This window comes from Aptenodytes forsteri, unplaced genomic scaffold (assembly GCF_000699145.1).
Source record: "Aptenodytes forsteri isolate BGI_AS27 unplaced genomic scaffold, ASM69914v1 Scaffold94, whole genome shotgun sequence".
NCBI lineage: Eukaryota > Metazoa > Chordata > Aves > Sphenisciformes > Spheniscidae > Aptenodytes > Aptenodytes forsteri.
Window position 1 is genome coordinate 9,853,847 of NW_008795017.1, and position 21,071 is coordinate 9,874,917.

The following is a 21,071-nucleotide window of genomic DNA, read 5'->3' on the forward strand; positions in this document are numbered from 1 at the left end:
TTTTGTTGAAAAAAAAGCTTTTTTTCCCCCCCCCCCCCCTTTTTAGTAGTAAGAAGAAATGAATTTGAGATGTTCCTCAAAATCTGAGGTTAGCCAAAGAGAAGCAAAAGGGAGTATGGAATGCATGCAAAGATAAGGAATAGGACAGTGAGAGGAGCATAGAAGTGTATTTTATTTCTCTGTAATCTAGAAGCTGGATAATGCTTACTCTTGCTCCATAATGTGTTTTATCTCTGTAATGTTTTTTATCTCCAGTGTGCACACATCTTATTTTCATTGTCTTGATCACTTTGCTAGGAGTCCTGCATGGTCAGGCATGTAACTGTCCATTTTACCACAGTTAAAATGAAGCATATCTTCCACTTTACTCTTGCTGAACAGTAAGAAGAATTAAGTACCATGAAATGTGTATCTTGGGAAGACTGGGTAGATTACCCTCCCCAAAATTGAGACCTGTAGACTTATAAAATATGTTAAGTGAAAGCCTACATACGTGCAAATGGACATGCACTGTGTTACAATACTAGTTTTTAATTATAAGTTAATAATTAAGCAATTATTAAGTTATAATATGCTAGAAGTGTATTGTTCATGCCTTCTTGAGAAGAATGGTGTTGCAATATGGGTTTTGTGACTGCCTCAATGTATCTCTGTAGAAAAGCAAAAATCTTCCTGTTTTTCTCTTACAACACGCTGGCAGTGTTTCCCCTCTGACCTTGAAAATGCAATGTCAAGTACAAACAACAGAAGTAATGGAGACATTTGCTCCAGCCCAGTTTGTTAATCTACCAAAAGCAATTGTCCGTTCATGTTTTGTTTGGGCTACACTGGCACCTCTTCTTGCTGTGTCCGTGTGGCCAGGTTCCAGCCTGGCTGAACCAAGGAAGAAATGCATGAGAGAAGACATCCTGCATGTTAGCTTACCATTTTAGTGTCATAACAGTCAGAGAAAATTGAACATGCCAATAGCTTTTTCTGAAAGTCCTGAGCTCTTAGAGTTTAGAGCTTCCCCTTCCCCTATGCCTTCACACACAGGGACTTGGCCATCATCTGAACTTTCTGAAAACAGAGGGGATGATTAGGAGACAGAATTAGTATGTCTTCTCTCTGTCACCACCATGCAGTTTAGTCTGTTGCTTTCTATGCGTTTATTTCCTTCTGTTCCCAGAGGCTGGTATTTCTGCGCAACCTCGTGATGGCTTCTGTTACTTCAAACTCTCCAATGTTGTATGTGCTGCATTTTCACCAGAACCAAGTGTTCATAGAATCATTAAGGTTGGAAAAGACCTCTAAGATCATGGAGTCCAACCGTCAACCCAACCCCACCATGCCCGCTAAACCATGTCCCTAAGCACCTCATCTACACCTCTTTTAAATACCTCCAGGGATGGGGACTCCACCACTTCCCTGGGCAGCCTCTTCCAATGTTTAACCACTCTTTCAGTAAAGACATTTTTCCTCACGTCCAATCTAAACCTCACCTGGTGCAACTTGAAGCCATTTCCTCTCGTCCTATCGCTAGTTACTTGGGAGAAGAGACCAACACCCACCTCACTACAACCTCCTTTCAGGTAGTTGTAGAGAGCGATGAGGTCTCCCCTCAGACTCCTTTTCTCCAGGCTAAACAACCCCAGTTCCCTCAGCTGCTCCTCAGAAGACTTGTTCTCCAGACCCCTCACCAGCCTCGTTGCCCTTCTCTGGACACGCTCCAGCACCTCAACGTCCTTCTTGTAGTGAGGGGCCCAAAACTGAACACAGTATTCGAGGTGCGACCTCACCAGTGCCGAGTACAGGGGCACGATCACTTCCCTACTCCTGCTGGCCACACTATTTCTGATACAGGCCAGGATGCCATTGGCCTTCTTGGCCGCCTGGGCACACTGCCGGCTCATGTTCAGCCGGCTGTCGACCAGCACCCCCAGGTCCTTTTCCGCCAGGCAGCTTTCCAGCCACTCTTCCCCAAGCCTGTAGCACTGCATGGGGTTGTTGTGGCTGAAGTGCAGGACCCGGCACTTGGGCTTTGTGGAACCTCATACAGTTGGCCTGGGCCCATCGATCCAGCCTGTCCAGGTCCCTCTGCAGAGCCTTCCTACCCTCGAGCGGATCAACACTCCCACCCAACTTGGTGTTGTCTGCAAACTTACTGAGGGAGCACTTGATCCCCTCATCCAGATCATCGATAAAGATCTTGAACAAGACTGGCCCCAAAACTGAGCCCTGGGGAACACCGCTCGTGACCGGCCGCCAACTGGATTGAACTCCATTCACCACAACTCTCTGGGCCCGGCTGTCCAGCCAGTTTTTGACCCAGCACAGAGTACACCTCTGTGTTGCTACAAGCTTTCACAGGGGAAGCTAGTTCAAAGTCTCAGCTGTCAAAATCTCTTGGGAGTCTTGCTTCTTGCTTGGAGAACATACTATAGGAATATACTTCACTTTGAAAAGTAGAGGTGTAATTCCTATTCTAGTCAATGGAGCCTGGACAGAAACTTGGCTGACTTGCTGCTAGGTGTTTCACTTAGTCTAAGCTTCATTGTCTTAATCTCAAAATGTATTTAGTCCTCACTTTCATGGCTTTGGGTGGGAATGTTGCTCAGAGTGAAGAGGTGAATTAATGTTTAGGGAACACCAGTTAAAAATCTAGGCCGCTTTTGACTGAAAGGTTTTTCTCTATGCACAGTCTTTTCTATGCTTTTGTGAATTTAAGAATAGTGGAATTTTATGGAAATGCTGTTGCTAGTTCTTTTCAGAGACAAGACGTGAGGCTAGATGCATCTTTTGTCTGACAATATAGTAATGTATTACTGGGACAGTTTGTTGCTGATAAACTTGGAAATGGTGGGTGTTCATATGTCCAGACAGGAAGACAAGAATAATTTAAGTGATAGCTTTGAGGAGTTTTAGTAGATGTAAGAATCAAGACTAACTCATATCTTTTTATCTGCTCTAAGGCCTCTTTTTGCAAATCTACATGTGAAATGATACTATTCATACATAAAATGGTATTTATACTGTTGCAGAATATTAATATCTTACAATATTTGATTCTGTTCGTTAGTTGATTAATGACAGCAGATCTGGTAGATCTAAACAGAATCAACACTCTTCTGCAGAATTTATGATCTCGTGGATTTGGGGGGTAAATTTCAAGATTTTTTGTGTTTGCTACTGTAGTATATGGCTTGATAAAGCAAACATAATCTATCCCTAATCCCTACTTTTTCCACAGTTGAAATCTACAGAGGTGCTTATGTTGGATCATACTGGAGAGAAAATATTGATAAGCACTTCAACAGGAAATAGGTTTCTAAAGGAAATTTCTTGGTCTGAAACAGAATTTTGTTCACTTTCAGAACATGCTGCAAGTTTAGTTCTATAAGAGAAGTTTCATAAGGAGAAAGGAAATACCATTCATTAATGTACAGAGAAAGCAGAGATGTTAACCTTTTAGTGCTGCATGTCCATTGGTCAACAGTTGCGGGTTTGAAGGACAGCGGAGTTGATGGTGGTACAGAGAAGAGCAATTAGAGTGATCAGAGCGATGGAGCAACTGCCTTGAGGAGAGACTAAGAAGACTGGGACTCCTGAAGAAGTGGAGAAGGCTGTGGGGCTGTGGCTATTTATAAAAGCATGAAGGTAGTGGATAAGTTGGATGCAGTAGTTGTTCACCAGAATTCATGAGATTTGAACTAGCAGGCATTCACTGTAACTAGTAGATTAATTTAAAATAGATGAAGTATTTCTTTAAGTAGCAGGTAGTGAACTGCTGCTGCAGAGTATCAGCAGGTTTGAAAAGGTATTGGACAAATTCATATGCAACAAGCCCATAAATAAATAGTGACAGGAAAAACTGAGGATGTATCTCCAACATCCTTGCTCTTACCAGTGTGTATTCTGAGGAATTACAAGGGGAACAGATTGCGGAACAGAACTGGGCTCGTGTGCTCTTCCTAAGTGGCGTCTTCTGTTTCTACCATCAGAGACAAAATGTGGGTCTGATGCAGAAGGTCATTTCTTATATTTGCTGTTTCCTCGTTTGTTTGGTTTACTCTTCATTTGTAAAGAATCACTTTTCCCATACAAATTACACTGATTTATTTTTATATGAGCTATCCTGAGCTGACCATAGACATCATTTCTTATTTCTTTCATGTTTTACAGTGAATAACCCTATACCTTCCAACTTGAAGTCAGAAGCTAAAAAGGCAGCTAAAATATTACGAGAATTCACAGAAATAACTTCCAGAAACGGACCTGATAAAATCATACCTCGTGAGTAAATGTTTTGATTCAGCTTAAACCTCCAGTGCTCCCCTGGTTTGAAATCCTGCTCTCTTTACCAATTCCCTCTGTTTTCACTGACCATAACTTAGGGAGGAATGAAGATCTAGGGTGCCATAACTTCTGTGAAAATATTTTGGAGGTAAAGGGGTTCAGTTTGCTGTATTCTAGGCAGACATTACTTACTGGGAGGGATCTTCTGCATGTTTACAACCACAGGGTACCTGCAGAGGAAGGCTTCTCTCTGGGGTGGATGGACTGTCTCATGTTCACCCTGTGAATGTCTGTTCTTAAGGGAAAACCTGGAATAGTAGCTCCAGTTCTTGAATATTTGTGTTTATCAGAATTAGCTAGGTGAAAATAAGTTGAAGGAAAGAGATCAGGGTACATTTCTCCTTTGATACTGATTAAGCACTCTTATTTGCTGCTGTCCTCTTTATTTTTGCAATTGTTATTCTGTGTTTCTCCTAGTGTCTTCCTTCATCTGGTGTTGCTGGTTGTGGCTTTGAATTTATAACTATTATGTTCCAGAAGGCCTGTCGTAAGACTTGCAGGATGATGACACTTTATTTGCCACAAACACTGTCTAATGATATAAGCTGATTATGCTGCTGTGTGTTGCTGTGATTTAAATTCAGACTCCTCTCCTCCAAAAATCTGTAGAGACATGGATGTCAACTATTTACTGCTTCTTTATCTTGCTGAGGGTACTCATGCACAATGTTCGTGGCAATAAGCAAACTAATTCTGTATGAGCTAACCGGGACAGGTGAAGCAGTTGTGGCAGTGTAGAGATCAGCACAGGCTAATGTAACCTATGACTAGCTTTGTGGTTGACTATGGAGTGGAGGTGTAATTATCAGTTCAGCTTTATTGCAGTTTTCTTTAAGCTTTTGCTTCAATTATTTCACTCTTATGTGTTCAAAATTGCTAAATGTAGAGTTTGATTTTCCCCTTCTCTTTGAACTACTCTTACAAGATCTTGAATAAATGATTTTGCTGTTTCAGCCCATGTAATAGCTAAAGCCAAAGGCCTTGCAGTTTTGTCTGTCATCAAAGCTGGATTTTTGGTGACTGCTCGAGGTGGAAGTGGAATTGTATTAGCTCGTCTTTCTAATGGAAGTAAGTGGATGTTTTCCTTTTGTACTTCATGGGAGAATTAGAAGGAAAAAAAAATTTTTTTTCTTCATTATTTCTTTTCACAGCATAAAACACGAGATATGTAAGGAGTCAAGCCAGCAGGTGACAATGTTTGGTTTGAAAGCTGTCTTCAAAATTTTGTGCCTACATTGGACCAGATTTAAATAATGCTTTCAGTATCTTTGTAGAAAAGTCTGAAATATAAAGGCCTATAGTTTAACGTTTATTAGAATAATGAATTATGTCCAGTCATGGGCAGTTGTATGATAAATCATTTGTAACAAAGATTTGTTGAAATGAGGGTTTGTATTTCTTGCGTTCCTACCAGTGGGATAAACCAGTACAGTTATGTGATTGCATTCTGGTGGCTGTGAACATAGTTTTAAATAGAGAACTTGTTAGCTTTTTTTAACTCTAATAATAAAATTAGTATTTCTTGTAACGTGTTAAAACGTCTGTAAATTTGTCTTGTTTTGCATGACAGCCTGGTCTGCTCCTTCTGCAATAGGAATTGCTGGCCTTGGTGGTGGATTTGAAATTGGAATTGAGGTATAATTTCACATTTGAAATAATTTGTTGGTAACTTTTTTTGCAAGAAATTAAAATGCATTGACAAAGATCTAAATGCTGGTGAGATAGTAGGATCTATTTTTCTGTGTAAAAAAGCTATCATAAATCCGTTTATACAAGACAAACAAAATGTGGGGTTTTGATCAGTCTAATTACTTGGAGAGATTTAAAGGAAAAGAAGTGGCATAACAGCTATTTCCTCGATTTCTCACTTCTCGCAGACTGAATTTTTCCCTTATGGAAAACTTCCAGTCAGTGCTCACATATAAGCCAATTGGAGTTAATTAAAAGTATCCTATACTTAATACTGTATCAAATGCTTTTTTTAAAGAGTACAAGGACTCTCATCTGGCAAGAAACAGTGAAAGGAATTGAAGGTGGAGTAAAATGGAGCCTAGCTAATGCTACTGTACTTCACACATTCCCCACTCAAACTTGTGATTACTGACTTCACCCTTCAGATTGGGAGTACCAAAACTGATGGTGCCTCCTCTGAAGGAGTGCTACAGAAAATGAGTCAGTTTCCAGTCTGCAGAAATGGTTGAATGAGGGACTCTCAACGTGTTCAGAGAAATCCTGTTGATCTGAGCCCTGACAGCTCTCTGCCTCTGCTTCCCACCTCTTCTTCCTCACAGCTCCTTCAGCCTTGTTTGTTTCCATCTTTCCTCCTCTTTCCCACCCTAGCCTCCAGTCTTGTCCTTCTCTTTTCTTTCTGTTTAGCTTCTGTTGTACCAATTCCCAAAAAAAATCAAAGTAACAGTATGCTGCCAACAAGATCTCTTGCTATGGGCATTCTGCTCTTCAGAAGAATACATGCATAGCTGATCTGGGTGGTACGCAGCAGCCCCCAGTGCGTCTCCTACAACTAGCCAGCTATCCCTGTCCTGACAGCCAGTCAGCCAGCACTCACATAATGAGCAACGGATCAATATTTTATTGTATCCTCATTGTTCAGTGTGTGATCTCAGGCATTATTACTGTGCACTTTTTAAAGGATGCTGTGAATACAAAATTACTAATTTTTTGTAAGGATTTTTCTTTGGTTTTCATGGCTACAGAATCTGAATGCATTACAAAACATTGAGTTTGAGCCCTAGGGTTTGGGGTTTGAGGGTTTTTTTGCTTTTATGACAATGTAACAGACTCTTCAGCTGCTTTGATTAATCTATGAAACTTTTTCTTTAATCATCTCCATCTGATATTTTAGATAATGTAACCACTTACTATTGATACTTAATCAAATAATTTCAATACAGAATCTATTTCCGAGAGGGTGTTTTTTCTGAGCAATATTGTGCCCTTCATTTGAAATTTTAGTCAGCTTACAAAATACTGTTTCCTTACTGGCATTATTATAACACAATCTTACTTACTTCTTCTGGAGAAGAGATGCTATTTGGAAATACCTAAGTGGCTTAGGAGCCCAGAGTCCAATTTCAGCATTCTTTTAGTCATAGATAAATTTAAACCTTGGAGAAATTGGTTGAATTTTATTCCTGTAGGAGACATTATAGTTGACATAGTTGTAGTGGTACTTATGGGTGGTTTTAAACAACAAGAAGGAAATCACAGACTTCAGAAGTCGTAGTATTTGCATGTTTTTCAGTGAAGCAACTTGGTCAAGTTAAAGACCGATTTTAAAATTCATCTAAATGCTTTCCTTGAAGGTTTTCTCACTGTGGATTCATTTAGCTTTAGCTGTGGATTCATCCTCTTAATGGGTAAGAGGAGGTAGCAGCATCCTGAATGACATTCTCTCTCCATCCCTGGATGATTCAGAAACTACTCATGTCAGCCATCTTTTGTTTGGGATGGGGAGGAGGTTACCAGGGGGCTAATAACAAAGGCCTCTCTTACGCTGTGTGTAATACTTCTGGGCCAACCTTGTTTTGCAAATAATCTGGTATTTCCTTTTGTATTCCCTGCTGTCACTGTTTGGAATTTGGGGTAAGTTGGAAGTTTTTTTCTGAACCTGGCTTTCAGTCAAGTCCATCAGATAAAAGATCAGGCACAATAGTCCTTGGGCACATCTGTTTAAAAAATAATCCATCACAATAAGCTACAAAAGTGTAATTTACTCTGTTGAACAGGCTGGCACTGCTGCAGTATTTTTTTTTTAATACATGTAGTGTGTTTACTGAGCTTTCAGGTGAGTTAGAGTGATCTTTATAGGATCATGCTTGTGTTTGAAAGACTTTTTCCTTCTTTAAAATGCATCATAGTTTAGGAAAAGAGTTGTAGGAGACTTCTATTGGAATTTGTTAAATGGAAGAGTTACAGTTTTACAATACTGATGGCAATAGGCATCAACTTAAATAGTCGTAGAAATTATTTGATACGTGCATTTTGTTTCACTATCCAGGCAAATAAAGTCTTTTAAAAATAGTGATTTTCTTTCATTTTGCATTTGAATCTTTCAAAAATACTTTGTTAGCTCTCCAGTTATTTGGTTTAATAGTTTCTTGAAGAAATTGGCTACATCTCATATATTCAAGTATTAAAAAAAAAAAATATTAATTCATATATATATACACACTTAGATATTTATTAAACCCCTAATTTTCGATCAAGAAAATAAAATTTTGTCAATAATGGGAAAACCTGTATCTTTATTGTTGTTTATTCTTTGGACAAACAAATAAGTAATTTTCATTTACTAAGTTCTGTCTTGCTGTTACTAATTCAATTATGGAAGGATCAAAATTATTTTCTTAATCTGATCTCTCTTCACATCTGAAAATGCCTTCATAATTGTTTGCAGAAGGTGTAGAAAATTTGTTAATTAGGAAATTTTGAATTAAAATAGCATTTCTATTACAGCTATTGTCTATCACATACTGACCATATCTGCACTTGAAAAAAATCAGTCAAATTTGTTTAAAAATGTAAGTGAAAGGACTTAGTTTCTAAATATCTTGCAGAAAAAGTATCAACTTTGTTATGAAAACTGTTTCAAAAGAATCCTTTGCAAGAAAGGAAGTAATTCTCTGAGAGAACAAGAGATGCTCTCTTGAATTAAAACCCTGATAAATCTGGAGCTAGTTTTCATTTGGGATAGGGAATATCTTCAGTGCTCCCACCTGTTTTCCTGCAAAACGTAAGATTCTTCTCCCATGCCCTTCTAACTTTTGTCTTAAAAAGTATAGTATTTTTATTTGATATTTTATAGGTTTCAGACTTAGTGATAATATTGAATCATGAAAGAGCAGTAGAAGCTTTTGCCAAAGGAGGGAATCTTACACTTGGAGGAAATCTTACTGTGGCAATCGGACCTCTGGGGAGGTGAGTAAAATACTTTCCTAATGTGGGGTAGACTTAAATATGGGGTAGAATTAAATATGGAAGATAGTTTTTAAAGCTATACATAAACATTCACATGACTTTTTTTGATATACTACAAAACAACCTGTGCAACCTATATATTGACTGGACCATACTGTTCTTGTAGTGTTATACCTTTTCAGTCACTTGTTGCTTTTTTTTTTCCCTTTTTTTTTTTTCTTCCTGATAAAGGCATTTATTGGCAGAAGGAAAGTGTTCTGAGGCTTATTCTCTTTTTGCAGGAGACTGCTTGGCTAGGCTCAATAAAGAGCACAGGTACTACTGTGCCTGCCTGAACTATTATTTTCATTGACCTATGGACCTGTGCTTTCTGTTACCGCAGATCTGCCTGACAGTAAATAAAAAATACACCAAATAATTACTTTTAAACCCTAAGTGGTTAAGCCAGCTTGCTTTGAAGGATGAGATGATATAATCACAGAATAATTTAATTTGGAAGGGACCTTAGGAGATCTCTAGTCGAATCTCCTGCTCAAAGCAAGGTCTGTTAAGACTTCAGATCAGGTTGCTCAGGCCTTTATTCCAGTTGGGTCTTGAAAACCTCCAAAGATGGAGACAGCACAGGCTCTCTGGGCAATCTGCTCTACTGCTCAGCTGTCCTTATTGTGAAAAGTTTTTCTTTACATCCAATCAAAACATTTTTTGGTTCAATTTATGTCCATAGCTTCTTGTCCTTCCACCATGCACTACTATAAAGAGCCTGGCTTCATATTCTTGATTGCCTCTTCATAGATACTTGAAGGCTGCTGTTAGGTCCCCCTTAAGTCTTCTCTTCTCCAGGCTAACCAAGCCCAGTTGCCTCAGACTCTTCTCATGGGACATACACCTCCTTACACCTTTGGTTTTACGTTTTTACTGACGTTTTGTCATCTTTTCTGAAAAAATAAAAGGATAAGATGATACCTGTTCCACAGATGAGATAGATCTGTGGATCAGGGGAGGGCAGTGGATGTCATCTGCCTTGCAAGGCGTTCAGTATGCTGTCCTGCAACATCCCTGTGTCCAAGCTGCGACATAGTGGCCTAGGTGTTGGGGTGGGGCAGACTAGCGAATAGGTGAAAAACCAGATCATCAGGCTTGAATAATGGTGGTAAATGATTCATGTTGTACTCAGAGGCCAGGTTCCTGTGGAATTCCTCAGGAGACTCTTCAGGGACCTCTCCTGCTTGATATTTTTATCAGTGACCTGGAGGAGCAGATGTAAAATACGCTTTTCAAATTTGTGGATGACACCAAATAAAGGGGTGCAGCCAATACAGTTCAGAGTAGGGCTGCCATTCAGAATGATGGACCTAGAGAGTGTAGAGGAAAGATTCAACAGGAAACCTCATGAAATTAAATGAGGACAAATGCTAAGTTCTGCACCCTTGGTTGGACGAACCTTCTGCAGTGATGTAGGCAGGGCCTGCCAGGCTGGGCAGCTGCCCTGTTGAGAACGTGCTGGGATCCTGGTAGACAGTAGGCTGAGTCAGCAGTGCATCCTGACAGCAAAGGCAGCGAACAGTGTAGGGGGCTGCATTAACAGAGCTGTAACCAGTAGATAAGGGAAGTGATTGTTCTCCTTTACTTGGCACTTCACAGACTGTGCCTAGAATATTGTGTCTGGTTTTGGCTCTGCAGTGCAAGAAGAATGTTTATGAACTTGAGTGCATCCAGCAAAGGGCTACCAAGATGGCCGGGGACCTGGAGCACATGAACTATGAGGCTGGGGGAGCTCGGCATATTTAACCTGGAGGAGAGAAGACCCTGAGGTCTTCTAAGAGGCTACATTCCCAACAGGAGATTACTAAGAAGACAGACTCCAACTCTTTACTGAGGTGCATGGCACGATAGTGAGAGATGGTAGTCATAAATTGAAACAAGGAAGATTCTGACTGGATATGAGAAAAAAAAATTCAACATTAGTATAATCGAGCATTGACAGAGGTTGCTCAGACTGTCTGTGGAATCTTTCTCCTTGGAAGTCTTCAAAAACTGGCTAGACAAAGTCCAGAGCAACCTGATCTCAATTTGATATTGTACCCACTTTGAGCGGGAGGTTGGACTGGCTCACTACCTGAGGTATCTTCAAATCCAAAATATTCTGTGGTCCTGTTTAGGACAAACATTGTAATCTTCCAGTTCTATTGAGGTCTGATAAGTCCTTAATTGAAATATTTTGTGCTGTTTTGGGCCCCATAAAATCAAGGAAGATTTGGATATATTGGATAGAGTTCCAAGTCACCACAAACATATCATGTTTTAAAACAATCTGGTTTAAAACATGGGCTAATCATTTTTGGACTGCTGAATGCAAGAGGTCATCTCAGATGGAGCATTCAGATGAACATTGGTCTGTGCTTCAGAGGAGACCTTACCAAACAAATTAATTACTTTGTAGTGGATCCTGTCTGAAATAAGAACTGAAAACTGATTTCAAGTCTGACCCAGCTGAATATATTCAACAGAGTTTGTAAGAACAGAGAGAAGTGAAACTCTTGCTGGCTTTTGATAAGATTAAAATAAAAAGACAATTGCTGTTCACGTTGCAAAGCCATATTGAAGAATATCAACCAAAGCTTTCTTCCTTCTAGAAACTTAGAAGGGGATGTTGCCCTGAGAAGCTCTGCTGCTGTCTATACATACTGCAAATCTCGAGGACTGTTTGCAGGTGTATCTCTGGAAGGAACCTGTTTAATTGAAAGGAAAGAAACAAATCGCAAGTAAGTTCTCTTCAAATCTAGATGATTCAGTGAAGGCATAGTGACAAAATGAACTAGGACACATTCAATTTGGAAAAAGAGTTTGTTGTGAGAACATACTGTGCTGAGTTTAGAGTTTCTTGAGGGGCAAGGGTGTCTTCAATTTAGACATCATGCAATGGGTATTGAGAAGATGCTGAATGTTTAGAGATTATATATCTGTAGTGGGTTGACCTTGGCTAGCCATCAGATGCCACTCTCACTCCCCCTCCTCAACAGAACGGGGGGAGAAGAAATACGATGAAAAGCTCGTGGGTCGAGATAAGGACAAGGAGATCGCTTACCAATTACTGTCAGGGGCAAAACAGACTCGGCTTGGGAAAATTAATTTAATTTATTGCCAGTTAATAAGAGGGTAGGATAATGAGAAATAAGAACAAATCTAAAAAACACCTTCCCCCCACCCCTCCCATCTTTACACACTCAACTTCACTCCCAACTTCTCTACCTCCTCCACCTGAGTGGCACAGGGGATGGGCATGGGGATTGTGGTCAGTTCATAAAGCTTTGTCTCTGCCACTCCTTCCTCCTCACTCTCCTCCCTCCTCCAGCGTGGGGTCCCTCTCATGGGAGACAGTCCTACATGAACTTCTTCAACGTGGGTCCTTCCACAGGCTGCAGTTCTTTAAGAACTGCTCCAGCATGGGTCCTTTCCACAGGGTGCAGTCCTTCAGGAACAGACTGCTCCAGTGTGGGTCTCCCACAGGGTCACAAGTCCTACCAGCAAACCTGCTCCAGTGTAGGCTTCTTTCCACGGGTCCTGCCAGGATCCTGCTCCAGTGTGGGCTCTCCACAGGGTCACAGCCTCCTTCAGGGCACCTCCACCTGCTCTGGTGTGGGGTCCTCCGTGGGCTGCAGGTGGATATCTGCTCCACTGTTAACCTCCATGGGCTGCAGGGGGACAGCCTGCCTCACCATGGTCTTCACCATGGGCTGCAGGGGAATCTCTGCTTCGCCACCTGAAGCACCACCTCCTCCTCCTTCTTCACTGACTTTGGTGTCTGCAGAGTTGTTTCCCATATTCTCACTCACCTTTCCCAGTTGCTGTTGCGCAGCTTTTTTTACCCTTTCTTAAATATGGGCTCAGCTTTGGCCAGTGGCGGGTCTGTCTTGGAGCTGACTGGAGCTAACTCTCTCTGACATTGGATAGCTTCTGGCATCTTCTCACAGAAGCCACCGCTGCGGCGCCACCCCTTACCAAAACCTTGCCATGTAAACCCAGTACAATATTGTAGAAGATAGCTATTGAGGTATTTACTTCATAATGAGAAATATTCTTTTAGGCCACTTGAAAACAAAAAAATCTGGTTTAGAGCGTCACTGAATTTGAGAAAATACCCAGCTTATGAAATGCTGCTTCCTTTGTGCAGCCTATTAAGCTTAAAATCCAAGGAACCACTGAGTGTCTTGCACTTGCATGTTCTGTGTTTATGAAAACTTTGATTCTGCTACTATCAGCAAAGACTAATGCTGATTTTAATGACAGCATGTCGGTAACTTTCAGCTATCTCCATTCATAAAATTGAGGTTCCAGTGCTTCCATTAAGGAGTTTTACTACATCATTAAGGAATCTATTACAATGTTTTGCAAAAGTGGTGTATGTTTCTTCAGCTTGCTGCGTGATTGGCTTTCAAATGGTCTAGCTGATGCATTCTGCATGACCAGGAACAAAATATTACTGGTGAACAACATTTTGAAATAAGGTGGTAGGTAGGTATTCAAATTTTCTGCAATTAGTTATCATTCAAAATTTACAGCATTGAACTAGTTCTGTCATTTCTCAATAGATGATCAGTAGGAGAAATGTGGGGCTGGGGAGAGGGGACATTTGCACAAGATGGATTCATCTAGACATTGAAATGTAATGGTGATCAAATACCTGGCATCTTTTCTGTTTTTACAAGGTTTTATGGACAGGATATTCGGGCTAGTGCCATCTTGCTTGGTGATGTGCCTTTTCCTGCTCAAGCAGAAGATCTTTATGAAACTCTAGCATCCTTCACTGAAGTATATGAAAATGAAGAGCAAAAAAATAATCCAGGAAAAGCTGTAAGGGAACAAAGAAGGGTTTGGGCACCTGTTTTTCACATAGGCTTTTTCTGTTCCTGAACTGTTTCTAGTCAGCGGTAACGTTGATGTTGATGTTCATATGGCATTCTTAAGTTCTCTATTGGATGCTTAAAGGCGTAACGCATTGCAGATACTGCACATGAGTAACACATTCGTTCAGGTATTGCCCTGGTAGTCTCTTCTGGACAAGAATGTTGCTGGTTTTGCTCTGCATCCTCCAGAATAACAAAATGTAACCTTGTTCTTACAATAGTGCATAATCAAATCTGAGGGGATGATTAGAAAAGTTTGTTCACCTATTCCTAATCAAGTTAATCTGTAAATAGTGAGCATACCAGGTTTGATGTGGATACTCTTCATTTTTCTACTTTTCCTGTCTTCCATTCAAACAATCACATTTACAATACAATACTGAGAACTGTAGAAGATGTTTCCTTGTTGATGTTACTGATAGACAATCATTTACTTTCATCTTTGTTAAATCCATGTTGAATTACTTTACAGTCATGTGTATGTCACTGGTTCTTTAGTGTGCTTCTTGAGTTCATACAATTTCAGTGCAGAAAGACTGATATTTTTTTCAGTGTAACTTGACATACCTCTAGGCTCTGAAGTTACAATCCACTTCCAGGTATGATGCAATTTTTAAAAAAAATTTGTGCATTTTAGGTAAATGACCCACCTGCTAGACCTCTGTCAAGACCAGAGCCACCTAAACCCACTGTTAGGCCAACGCCACCAGGTTAGAAAACATTTTGGTAATGATTAATTTATTCTCTATATAAAATTAGAGCATTAAAGCTAACGAATGTTATGCAATTATTATAGTGGTAGCTGTCTCTATAAAAATATTTTGTTAATACTCTTCCTTGGGCAGATACTGAAAGCATGTTGGGATAGTGCCATGAGCGATAAAGGGTAAAGGTTTTGTTTGTTTGTTTGTTTGTTTTATATTAACAAACCTTTTCTTTCTGACAGAGTTGCTATAGAAGTAGTGTTTGTATAGTTACAGAAGCATGTAATAGTTCAAAGGAAGCATTCGTGTTTATTGGATACGTAGAAGCCCCACGGTACAACAAAACTTCTTAGTAAAAAGAACAGTCCTACTAGAAACTGCTAGTCCTACTTGTAGAAACTTCTGGTTTCTAGAAAAAACTAAAATTTCTCTTTTAGGTTGTCGTTATCTTTTAATAGGTCTTACAGTAGAGCAGAGGAGGCAGTTTTGGCTCCATAACAATTTGTCTACCAAAGTGCTCTCATTGAAAGTGAGGCTTTACTGTGCAGCTCCTGTTGTTAACTTGATTTCTTTCTCTGGACAAAGATATAAGGCAAAGTCCTTATTTCTTTCTTCTGTACTGCTCCTTGGATAACTGCAATCATTTTATAACTATTGAACATGTATCAGAGAAGCAGTATATGAAATATAACAATATATGTTAGTATATCATATAACTTGCTACTTAATTTTCTCTTTCAGCTAAAAAGAATACAAACAAGCTTTATCCTGAACTTCCAAATGATTATGCCTCTGTGGGTAAGTACTAAGCTTACACATACTTTATTAATGCAGTGTGGAATCCGAGAAGTCCTAAAAATACTTTGGAAGACATCTAACAATATTTGGCCATATGTTTTTTTCTTTATTGTCCATGTGTGAAAAATGAGATTCAGGTCTTGGATGCTCTCCTGAAAATATTTCATGTGAAAAATGTGAATCTTATTCCCTGGCTTTACATTCCAACAACGATGTTCTTTTTCTGAACGTCAAAAGTTCTTTTGCTTTATTCAGTGAGTTTGAAAAATGCACTGAAAGTAGTAAAACTGTTTTACGTTACATTTTACTAATTGAAGTGAAAAAGAAAGCTGATATAACAAGGTTGTGTCCAAGTCCTTATGCAAGATACTATAACTCCTGTTTTAATTAAAAAGTGCTTCCGTAGGTCCTATCTGATTAATCTGGCATAAACACAGATTTCCATTGCAGTTATACTCCTTGACGTTTTTGTATTGAGTCGAGATAACTCTGCATTATACTAAAAAGAACTACTTGTTTGTTGTTCTATTCTGATTCTCTTAAGCTTAAAGCAGTCTCAGCTCTAATGGGAGAATCTTACTCTGTAATATTTGCAATGTAACTCTTGAACTGTGGGGCCCATCATCTGGAAACTTGTGATCTGTTAGGAAAAACTTTATTATCAAGAGGTTATGTTCATTTGGCTGCTATAGTGTTCTCTCCCACCAGGAGTCTCATCTTTCACAGGTAAAAGACTGTTAGCTGTTTCAAAGTCAGTGAAATAAATTATTTCTCCCATGAAATATATTGTCCATTTGATAAATGTTTTAGTGGTCTCTGCTAGGATCAAAACCAAGACCAAGGCATTCTATATTACATATATATATATGTGCATATGTATGTGAATATGTATGCACATTTTCACATATTGCGTGCACCACTTGAAAATAAAATGAAACAAAAGATCTCTTTTTTGCTTTTGAAAATGGAGCTAAAATCGAGCTTGATAGTACATCACAGTGAAAAGTCTATTTCAGGCAGAGTACTCTGATTTAACACAGTATTTAAATTCTGTTGTCTGAAGGCCAAAATCATGATTGTATTTTTCATTTCTTGGTTCATGTAAGTAGAGGTTTTCACTAAAAATTAAGATAAATTATATGTGTCATTGTCTTTACATTCTCCTTCATATCTTCTCTCCATACATACTGTTGGGGGGTGTGTGTGTTGAAGGGACCAACAAGCTGAGCTGTTGGTGTGACTTCTGCAGATCAGAGACTTCCCGAGAGTCAAAATTTGCTATTGTGCTGTAGGACTTGTACCAGGAAAAGAATGATGACTCTAGTGAACTGTACTCAGCAGCTGTCATCCAAAAAGAAAGAAAAATTGGTCTTCTGGTCATTAAAACTAAACTTTCCCAGTGTTAAAAAAAAATAATAATCCTGACCAACTGAGAAGAGGTTTCTAAAGCAGTAGAAAAAACTTGCACGTTTGCTATATTAAAGGGAGTGTTCTTCCATTCAGGTGCAAGTGACAAGGTAGAAATCTTGCAGAGACATCTGTTGATGGTTTTCAAGATTCTTTGAGATCAAAATGTAGACTCAATCAGTCTACTACTGAAGATTCCTAACAATTTCTAGAAATACACAACTTTATCTTTGAAGAGTGCAAGAGGCAGTAAGATGTTGTGTAAATGACACTTTCTGAAAGAAATGTTGTCTCATGGTAAATTTTTGTTTACCTTACAAGCTTGGCATGGCATATTTTGTCTTCTGTTGCAGGCTGTATCTCCATAGGTAACAGTTCAAATGCTCTCTGAATCCACAGAAGTACTATGTGTTTCTAAAGGCTAAAGAATTGTTCTTGTCACAGGGAAGAACCAAGGTTGAAGTCAGTTCTCCTGAGTGTGTCAGTACCGTAGCACACATGCATGTTGATGGGAGGCTGGAAAGGAGTTGCAGTCCCTTTCACATCAGTAACAAAGGGTGTGTTAACGCTGGGTGATGGAATAGAAGGAGCCTTAAGGCCATACCTCCTGTCAATAATCTCTTCCTGCCTGTTTATAGTCCAGGTGATTTCAACAGAGATGCCTAGCAGCTATAGCTCGTACTAGCCAATCTTTATTGCAGGATTAGTTGCTGCAACGGATGTTCTACAGTGATCTGAAAAAAAGGTTCAACATTTTTTGCGTCTTTCTAGTTTTTTAAAAAAAGTTATTAGATAACTAATAGAAGAGTGCATGAAACTAATCTTTAGAAAGCTACATTTTAGGTATAATGGTTGGTGTGGGGGTAGGTTTTGATATTGAGCAACAAGCTTGTCTGAGTTGCCAGTAGTAAGGACTTGCTTTTGGGCAGGGAAGGGGGAGGTTGGCATTGTGTTATGAGGTTTTGGTTTTGCAACAGTTACAAAAGTAGTATAAAGGTTGAAACATTAATTCTTCTCATTAGGTGGAAAAAGAGCTAGACTTGTGGATGAAACATTTTTAATTATTTTACGTAGAGCTGAATTTTCTAGATAGGTAATGTAATATAACCTGTTTCAAATGCAAGAAGAGTGTTAAATGAAAAACATGTTTTTCTAAACTGATAACGTGATACCTGAACTCAGATGCACGTAGATTGTTTTCATATAACTGAATAATACTTAAGGTAATGCATTTAGTTGTAAAATGAGGTTCAGTAATCCTTTAAAATGTTTCCAGAAACTTGGAAATACCACAAATGTTATTTTTTAAAAAAATAATAATTTGCAGAGACCTTTTACAATTCTGGAAAAAAAACCACCTCATAGCTGATACAGTTACTGTAATTCAGTGAAGTATGAAGTTTCTACAGTAGTAGAGATTTTTCTGGAGACTGTTCAGATAAAGAAATTAGATTTGCTTATGAGTATGAAAGTTCATGCCTTACTAGAATTAGAGATTTGCAGCTTCATTTTTCTACTTGTCCCCTCTATGTTGTACAATCTAATAAAAGGGCAGACTGCTCCTTCCAAGCTTTATTGCCACGATCTAGCTGTACTTTATCTGGATAGAAGGTTTCGTACAGAGTTCTGTACGACATCCGTAATATAAATGACCCGTGGTTCTTTAGTGGACTACTTGGGCATTGTAGGCTCAGGAGAAGTTTATTTTATTAGGACAATTTTTTAGATACATTAGGTTGATAGTTTGTCACACTAGAATATCTAATCCTAGGTATGAGGTTTTTATTGGTGTTGTGTTTTCTAGTTATTTCTATTTGGGGTTCTGCGATGGAGGAACAAGTAACCAAAACTGTAGATAAATGGTTACTTGACTTGCCTGTCTATCCTCCTAACACGTTGCTTAATACTATACAATTCTGAAAACGTTGCAGTGATGTGGTTTCCCAACTGAACTGGTAGCAGCAGGAGTAGCTATCTGCTAGTAGAAGCAGGAGCTGGGATGAAGTGAACGTTGGTGAGAACTGTCATTAACAGGCAATTAGTTCAGAATCAGAAGTCAGATTTTTCCACACACACACACACTTTTTCTTCAGTTCAGCTAATCAGAAAAGGACTGGTTCACATGTTTGGAAAAGAATCACTTAAAATTGCCAAGACGCTGAAACAATCAGGAAACAGACTTGAGGCCGGAATGGGAATGAAAATGCAAAAAATGTTTTCCTTCCAAACACTCTTCTTTCACTGTTCATTCACAGTTATCACAAATCATCATGGGCTTGAGTTCTCTGGCCTTGAAAATGTATACTAGCTTAGTGTTTCATTCTGTCTCTGCTCACTAATATGTTCCCTTTCAGAAATGTTGATGAACAAGAGTGTGGGTCTGTGTCTACAATACTGTAAGACAAAATGCTCATCGTAAACGCAAAAGCACTTCTCTTTATAACAGTAAAGTATTTTGTCATAATTAGGAGAAAGTAATGATGGTCTTTGCATCTTTTAAGCAGTCGTATGATTTGCTTAAGAAACTCGGAAGAATTTGTGCCTGTAAAGCCTAAGTGTTCAAGGGGTTTTTTAGATTTCTCTGAGCTGGCTTTCTTACCTTCCACAAGTACTTGAACTAAATATTTTAAAATTTAATTTTATCTTGGGGAAAATGTGTGCCCTGTTCTCTTGATTTTCGAACGGAATAAATTATCTATCTGCAGACATTGAACCCTTAAGACTATTGTGCATAAAATCATCATACCCAAACTTGATTACAGTAGAACTTTGAAAAAATCAAAATACGAATTGTAACTAGTTTTTTCAGCAGAAACTTTTCACTTTGAAAATAATATGAAAATATTAACAGATAGTTACTGCCCCATGAGGCATACATTTGTATTCTTACGTACTGAAAGAAGTGCTATATCAAGCACTTGATGAAGACGAGGAGGCAGATGAGAAATTTGTCACCATTTTTAAGAAGCTAAAAAAAGCCTCCTTCCTTCAATGATGGTTTGAGTGATTTGTCAACCTCATTATTAAAAATTCATGCCTTCCCATATGAATTTGTCTGCAGCTTTTAGACAGTGATGTTTGTTGTGGCTTTCTTCACTATATTAAAGAAGTCTTTCCTAGCCAGAGGGTTTTTTTGTTCCCCTCTTGTTCCCTTTGAGACACTTGTGCTGTAATCAAATCACCTTTTGATCTTCCTTGATCTTTCCTTTGATTACTAAACAGATTGAGCTCTTTGTCATAAGTCATTTTCTCTTTCCTCTCAGATTTTAAATAGTGCTACAAATAGCAAATTCTGAGATGTGAGCTCACTGAGATCAATAAGATTTGGGCTCCTAAAAGCCATAATGAATTTGGACTAAACTCCAGAGTTTACTTTTTTTATTATTTATTTATTCATTTATTTATTTTAACCTTCTTACATATTGCTACTCTATGTTAAAACAGTTGAGACAATATCAACCCTTTCTGATCAGGTGGTACCATGAGATTGTGGTAAAATCAGTTTGTGTTAACTAAATCTCTCTCGGAGATTCTGCTTTTCATGGTTACAGTTCTCCAGGAATCAGGTCTGGCCCAATTTTCTATAATTTCGGAGATGATCTCAATGTTTCTTTCAGTAATCTATGAATGCCAGATGGTTCAGTAGATCTATGAAAATCTGTTTGCTGTGAGAATTCCAAGACAGATTTTCATGCCTCCTGAAATGTATTTTGTCAAGGAAACTTGAGGGTCTGTATATGAATTTCTTTTTGTTAGTACATTACGGGTTTTTTTTCAGCAAGTTAAAAACGTACGTGTTAACTAAGCCAAGCAATTATATGGACTAAGAATTCATAGACTGCTTCTGAGGTAAAAAGCTTTAAAAAAAAAAACCACCAAACTGTTTTGCAGCTGTCTGAGGGCAATAGCATAATTTTTACTTGTGACTTCACCTCCTGTTTCACTTATTTTACTTGCATGCCTGTTCTGCAGTTCAGTTTCCATC

At 38.8% G+C, this 21,071-nt stretch overlaps 1 protein-coding gene across 1 annotated transcript in view; it reads left to right on the forward strand.

Moving 5' to 3' along the window:
* Positions 1-21,071, forward strand: part of SH3YL1 (SH3 and SYLF domain containing 1) — a 45,871-nt gene that overhangs the window by 4,461 nt on the left and 20,339 nt on the right. Inside the window, exons 2-9 of the mRNA XM_009275632.1 lie at positions 4,162-4,272; positions 5,290-5,403; positions 5,906-5,970; positions 9,161-9,273; positions 11,907-12,035; positions 13,980-14,124; positions 14,815-14,887; positions 15,623-15,679. Of these exons, the coding sequence (XP_009273907.1) occupies positions 4,162-4,272; positions 5,290-5,403; positions 5,906-5,970; positions 9,161-9,273; positions 11,907-12,035; positions 13,980-14,124; positions 14,815-14,887; positions 15,623-15,679 (807 nt within the window). The remainder of the gene's footprint in view (positions 1-4,161; positions 4,273-5,289; positions 5,404-5,905; positions 5,971-9,160; positions 9,274-11,906; positions 12,036-13,979; positions 14,125-14,814; positions 14,888-15,622; positions 15,680-21,071) is intronic.